Source organism: Arachis ipaensis, chromosome B7 (assembly GCF_059453495.1).
Source record: "Arachis ipaensis isolate K30076 ecotype BB chromosome B7, ASM5945349v1, whole genome shotgun sequence".
Classification (NCBI taxonomy): domain Eukaryota; kingdom Viridiplantae; phylum Streptophyta; class Magnoliopsida; order Fabales; family Fabaceae; genus Arachis; species Arachis ipaensis.
The window spans coordinates 19398994-19405944 of record NC_142442.1 but is presented as its reverse complement, the minus strand read 5'-3'; the positions used below and the strand labels follow the sequence as shown (position 1 = coordinate 19405944).

The 6951-nt window shown below is 43.5% G+C and overlaps 2 protein-coding genes across 2 annotated transcripts; both read left to right on the top strand.

Moving 5' to 3' along the window:
• The first annotated feature begins 335 nt into the window (after nt 1–335).
• On the top strand, nt 336–989 carry LOC148550511 (uncharacterized). The gene has a single exon (XM_088493182.1). The coding sequence runs from the start codon at nt 339–341 to the stop codon at nt 987–989; it is 651 nt and encodes a 216-aa protein (XP_088349308.1). The 5' UTR covers nt 336–338.
• A 3485-nt stretch (nt 990–4474) lies between these two features.
• LOC148550510 (uncharacterized) lies at nt 4475–5119 on the top strand. The gene has a single exon (XM_088494520.1). It carries the CDS (start codon nt 4475–4477, stop codon nt 5117–5119), a length of 645 nt encoding a protein of 214 aa, XP_088350646.1.
• The last annotated feature ends 1832 nt before the right edge of the window (nt 5120–6951 follow it).

Genomic DNA, 6951 nt, shown 5'->3' with positions numbered 1-6951 from the left:
CTGCTGCTGCTCAAAATGTCTCGGCCAAGGCGACGGGAGAGGGATCTTCTCAAGTTCAGGTGAAGCCGCCCGTGTCGAGTTCTCCTGGACCGAGGATGGTGATTCCCACTCCTCGGGTTTGCCTGGCCGACCCTCCACAGTCTTCCGCTGCTACTTCTGGTGCTCCTCCCAACAAGAAACAAAAAACAATTGAGCCTTTCAACCTTGATGCCCCTGATTTTGACGCGGTCGAGTTCGTAGATCAGCAGATCGGTCCCTACGGTGTCCTCCCTATGGATGATGTATCACTCCTTCGTCATTTGGATTTTATAACTCGGAGTAGTGTAAAAATAGCACATATGGGAGCTGCCCTGTACCGAACTACTCAAAATCTTCCTCTCCATGGCACCAAAGCTTTTATGGAGGAGGCAAAACAGGAGTTCGATCGGATGAAGGGCTTGAAGGAGGAGCTTGAGGTGAAGGTGGCCAAACTGGAGAAGGATCTGAAGAATGAGAAGGCGAGTTCCCTTGCTCTGGCGGCTTCTGTGCGGTTGGCCGAGGACACGGCATTGAGGCATAAAGACAGCTACGTCACATCCTATCGGGAGGGAATGCATTTGAAAGAGGAGTTGGAGAACGCCCGAGCTGATTACTCCGAGCTCCAGGGTTATCTTGTTGGCAGTGTGAATGCTGCTTACGAGAACCTGAAGGAGCAGGTTCGAATTATTGCTCCTGAGGCCGACCTTACTCTTTTTAGCTTGGACAATGTTGTGAGGGATGGTAAGATTGTCCCTGATGACCAGGATGATGACGATGTCGAACCTTCTCCTGTGCCTTCTGCCAAAGTGTCAACTTCTACAGTTCCTCTGGTTGAGGTCGGTCATTCCGTTTCTGATCCGGACTGTCAGATCTTGAACCGGGATGATGGTACTGTGGATGCTGTGCCTATTCAGACTCGCCCTCCTTCTCCCCGTACTGATGCTGCTAAGAAGGCTCCCAATCTTAGCTGATTTTTCTTGGATGTTTGTGTAGATAGCCCGACTTGTGGGCTTTTAAACTCTTTATTTTGTAGTTTGAATATTTTGCTGACTGTTGATACTCCTTCTGGTTGCTTGTTTAGCAACTTTTTATTTTGAAAAAACAATAAGTAGCTTTCAAGCTTTTGGGTCTGATCCTGAAGCTTGTTATAATATTGTATTTTATGTCATGCTTGTTTGCACTTGTCTTGCCACCTTTCTGGGTTTTGAGAATGCTGGAGCCTTGCTGCTCGGCCTCTTTGGATTGTTTTGTACTTATTGCTTGTAGCTTAGATCCTTTGAGGTCGTGGATGTGTGGATCCAACTTGTATTTCGGTTTTCTCGCTCTTACTTGTATTTATTTCTAGCAATCCATAACCGATATCTTTATGTTGGTCCTCTTTCCAATTATTTTTGTAGTCCTCTTTTTTGGACCTTTGTCAGGTCTCTTTCAGGGACTACTTTTATAACTTGTTTGTGGGAGACCGACTTCTTTGCGTCATCCTTTTCCAAGTTATTTTTATAATCCTCTTTCTTGGACCCTTGTCAGGTCTCTTTCAGGGATTACTTTTATAACTTGTTTGTTGGGAGGCCAACTTCTTTACGTCGTCCTTTTCCAAGTTATTTTTGTAATCCTCTTTCTTGGACCCATGTCAGGTCTTGTTTCGAGGGTTACCTGAAACTGTAGGTCGATCTCGGATGAGATTTTCTGTACTGGTCGGAGATGACGTGTCCGGCTGGCAGGTGGCGGCCGGAGCTGTTGTATCCGACTTGTTGGCTGACTTCTGATCCTTGGTCACCGAAGGGTGGGGGGTACCTGCAAGAGACTCCGATGCTTAAGTTAGCACGGGTATTAAGCAGGTTTATTGTAGAATCAGAGTATGAGTTATACCTGGGTGCTCCAGTGTATTTATAGTAGTGTGGGCTGACCTTTCCGATAAGATAAGTTAGTTCTCTTATCTTATCTTATCTTTGGGTGGGGTCAGCTTATCTTCAAGGGAACCGCCTTTATCTCTTTAGGCTTGGACTGCCTTTGGATTTGGGTCGTGTTCCTCTATTTGGGCCCTTTATTGGGCTTTCTTGTCGATTTGGCCGACCTCTTTGAGAAGAGGTCGGGTAGCCTGACCTGAAGAGGTCGGTCGCTTTGTCGCCAATCATCCCAGGTCGGATAGCTCGACCCAGGGTGTGAACAGTGCCCCTGCTTGAGCTCGGTCTTTTTTGCTGAGGTCGAGTCCCTGACTTCGGTCCTTCTCTAGTGAAGCTGAACTCAAGCATTTTGTCGATTCCTTTCTTTGTAGAGCCTTTTTGAATGTGGAACGTTTTCCTTTAAAAGTGCGCGCTTTTATATCGGCGCTTTGGGAACGTGCGAGGGTTTGATACCCTCATTAATTGACTTCAAATGCCCCATTTCCCATGGTTTTTATTTTGAACTTTGCCATCAGAAACGGTTTCTCTTCTTCGTTCCTTTTCGTAACTTCTCCCTTTACTCTCTCATTTTCCGTTTTTCCCTAGAGTTTCGCAGTTTCTTTCTGCGATGCCTGCTCTACTACCGCTTTCTGTGGAAAAGGAGTGATTCTGGATTTCACCCTCCGTCTTCTTCCGGCAAATTTTTTCCGTTCGAGGGGTCGCTCTGTCGCTTCTTGCTTCTTCAGCTTTCTTTTGAGGTTTTCTTCTATTTTTCAGGTTCAATTTTTCTTCCTCTGTTATTTTTTATGTCTGAATTTGATTTTGTTTGGAGAAAGTTTGGATCTTTCTGCTTTTACTGCGCCTGATTATTGCGTGTTCTGGAGTTTCTTCGTCTTTTGTATGAATTTTTTTGCCTTTCTTGTTGCTTGATGCTTTTAGGACTTTTGCATGTTATCACCGTTTCTGCTTATGCTTTTCGATGATGGTTTTTGTTTGATTCTAGAGAAAAGGCTGTGTCTTTGATGATTCTCTGCTTGGCATATTTGGTGTTGTCGAAGCTTTTTGTAAGAAGATAGTGGCTTTGATGACTTTTTGTACTTTTTGTGTTTTGTTTGGGGGATGCCGAGACGTAAGCTATAGATTTTTCTTGAAACCTTGCTTTGTCACTGCCTCCAAAGGATTCCCCAGGACTTTGGTTTGAGTCTTGGGGTTTTCCTTTTTTGTTTGTTCGTCTGTATCATATTAGTCGAGTTGCTTTGCCCCTCCTCCGAAATGTTTTTTAGTAATCCAATCTTCTTTTCTTTTTGTAGGATTAGTTGGCCTCATGTCTTCTCGCAATAACATTGTAGAGATGTCTTCTAAAGTTCCTGAGGGGATGTCCGATTGGCTGGACTCCCTTGTCCTAATGTGTGTCTCTATCGTGGATGCTGAATTTTGTGTAGAGCTGAGGAAACGTCATAGGATTTGTGGTACCAGTGCTCGGGAGAGGGATTATGAGCTTGTAGCTCCTGACTTTGATGAGAGGGCTTGTTTTCCTACTTTCGTCGAGGGGGAGCGTCCCTTCTTCTACGCCTATGAATATTTCTTCAATCAGTTGGACGTTACTTTTCCTTTTACTGCTTTCAAGACCGACTTGTTGTGGTCATGTAACATTGCTCTATCCCAGCTTCATCCGAATTCCTGGGGTTTTATCAAGATATTTCAACTGCTTTGCCAAGAGTTAGGCATAACACCTTTTCAAACTCTTTTCCTCTATCTTTTTGTCTCGGCCAAGCCTGGAGGTTCTTCCAAAAAGAAAGCTTCCTGGGTTTCTTTCAGATCGGCTCAGGGGCATAAAGTTATTACCATGTATGATGAGTCTTTTAAAGATTTTAAGAATTATTTCTTCCGAGTCCGTGCTGTTGAGGGGGTCCGCCCCTTTTTTCTTGATGAGAATGACGAGCCTGCTTTTCCTCTAGAGTGGCAAAAGAATGTGAGAGTGCCACGTTATACATGGGAGATGCTTGGTGAGGTTGAGCGGGATTTTGTAGTTGTTCTTGAAGATTTGTGGGGGAACCACCCCATCTGGATACAAACATTATTCTTGAGTGATCCATCTTTGGTTCGAACTGCTTTGGGTATTGTCTGACTTGTTTCTTTACTTGTTTCTTAGTTTTTCTTCTCTATGTTGTAACTCGTCATTATGGTTGATTCTATATTTTCAGAGATGTCGAAAAACAATGATTCCATGAAGGCCTACAAGAAGGCGAAGAAGGCTGCTACTGCTCAAAACATCTCGGCCAAGGCGGCCGGAGAGGGATCCTCTCAAGTTCCAGTGAAGCCGCCCGTGCCGAGTTCTCCTGGGCCAAGGAAGGTGATCCCCACTCCTCGAGTTCATCTGACTGATCCTCCACAGACTTCTGCCATTACTTCTGGTGCTCCTCCCAACAAGAAGCAGAAAACAATTGAGGCCTTTAACCTTGACGCCCCTGATTTTAATGCAATCAAGTTCGTAGATCAGCAAATCGGTCCCTACGGTACCCTCCCCATGGATGCTTCGCCATCAGGATTTTATGACCCAAAACAATGTTAAAATGGCATATATGGGGGCTGCCCTGTATCGAACTGCTCAGAATCTTCCTCTCCATGCCACCAAAGAATTTATGGAGGAGGCTAAACAGGAGTTCGACCGGATGAAGGGCCTGAAAGAAGAGCTTGAGGTAAAAGTAGCCAAGTTGGAAAAGGATCTGGAGAACGAAAAGGCGAGTTCCCTTGCTCTGGCGGCTTCTGTGCGGTTGGCCGAGGACACGGCATTGAGGCATAAGGACAGTTATGTTACATCTTATCGGGAGGTGGTGCGCCTGAGGGAGGAGTTGGAGAATGCCCGAGCTGATTACTCCGAGCTTCAAGGTCATCTTGTTGGCAGCGTAACTACTGCTTATGAGAACTTGAGGGAGCAGGTTCGGATTATTGCTCCCAAGGCCGACCTTACTCTTTTCAGCCTGGATAATGTTGTGAGGGATGGTAAGATTGTCCCTGATGACCAGGATAATGATGATGTTGAACCTCCCCCTGTGTCTTCTGCCAAAGTGTCAACCTCTTCAGTTCCTCCTATTGTGTCTGATCCGGATTGCCAGATTCTGAACCGGGATGATGGAACCGTGGATGCTGTACCTATTCAGACTCGCCTTCCTTCTCCTTGTACCGATGCTGTCGAAAAGGCTCCCGATCTTTGCTGATTTCTCTTGGATGTTTTGTGTAAATAGCCCGGCTTGTGGGCTTCTGAACTCTTTTTTTTTGTAGTTTGAATATTTTGCTCGACTGTGGATACTCCTTTGGGATGCTTGTTTAGCAACTTTATTTTTGAAAAACAACAAGTAGTTTTCAAGCTTTTGGGGCTGACCCTGAAGCTTGTTATAATATTGTATTTTATATCCTGCTCGTTTGCGCTTGTCTTAGCACTTTTTGGAGATGTTGAAGCTTTGCTTCTCGGCCTCTTTGGATCGCTTTGCACCTGTTGCTTGCGGGTTGACTCATTTGAGGTCGTGAATGGGCGGGTCCAACTTGTTTCTCGGTTTTCTTGCTCTTGCTTATATTTCTAGCAATCCATAGCCGATTTCTTTACGTTGGTCCTCGTCTTAGCTAGCTTTGTAGTCCTCTTTCTTGGACCTTTGCTAGGTCTCTTTCAGGGACTACTTTTATAACATGTTTGTGGGAGGTCGACTTCTTTACGTCATCTTTTTCTAAGTTATTTTTGTAATCCTCTTTCTTGGACCTTTGTCAGGTCTCTTTCAGTAATTACTTTTATAACTTTGTTAATTGCAGGAGATCGACTTCTTTGCGTCGTCTTCTTCCAAGTTATTTTTGTATTCCTTTTTCTTGGACCTTTGTTGGGTCTCTTTCAGGGATTACTTATATAACTCATTTGTAGGAGGTCGACTTCTTTATGTCATCCTCTTCTAAGTTATTTTGTAATCCTCTTTCTTGGACCTTTGTCAGGTCTCTTTCAGGGATTACTTATATAACTCGTTTGTAGGAGGTCGACTTCTTTATGTCGTCCTCTTCTAAGTTATTTTGTAATCCTCTTTCTTAGACCTTTGTCAGGTCTCTTTCAGGGATTACTTATATAACTCGCTTGTAGGAGGTTGACTTCTTTATGTCATCCTCTTCTAAGTTATTTTGTAATCCTCTTTCTTGGACCTTTGTCAGGTCTCTTTCAGGGATTACTTATATAACTTGTTTGTAGGAGGTTGACTTCTTCATGTCGTCCTCTTCTAAGTTATTTTGTAATCCTCTTTCTTGGACATTTGTCAGGTCTCTTTCAGGGATTACTTATATAACTTGTTTGTAGGAGGTCGACTTCTTCATGTCGTCCTCTTCTAAGTTATTTTGTAATCCTCTTTCTTGGACATTTGTCAGGTCTCTTTCAGGGATTACTTATATAACTTATTTTTGTAGGAGACCGACTTCGTTAGGTCGATCTCTTCTAAGTTATTTTGTAATCCTCTTTCTTGGACCTTTGTCAGGTCTCTTTCAGGGATTACTTATATAACTTATTTTTGTAGGAGACCGACTTCGTTAGGTCGATCTCTTATAAGTTATAGCAATTCCTCTTTTATAGGGTTGGCCAGACCTCTTTCCAGGGATTTGCTGATAACTTGGGTTGACTTGGTCCGACTTCTCAACGTCAGCCAGTCTTTAAGTTATTATTTAGCAATCCATAAGACCTCGTCAGGTTCTTTTTTCGGATCACTTTCGATAACTTCTTGCATTATTCTGTGTTCATCTTTGCCGATTTGTAGGTGGTTTCTGTCTTTCTTTGGTCGACCTTTAGATGAATCGCGTTTTCATCTTTATTGGTCTTTTATCGTGATCGTGCAGTGAATCTGTTTTTCACTTTCTGCCGATCTGTTGCTATATAATCGTACGATGAATGCTTCAGATTAATGCATCTTGAGAATTTGTAGAATATCTAAAATGTTTTTTATTCAAAAGAAAGCGCAAATATATACATGTTGGAGTTTTTCATCCTTTTAAGTCGGATAATATCTGGATCTCAACTTGGTGCCTC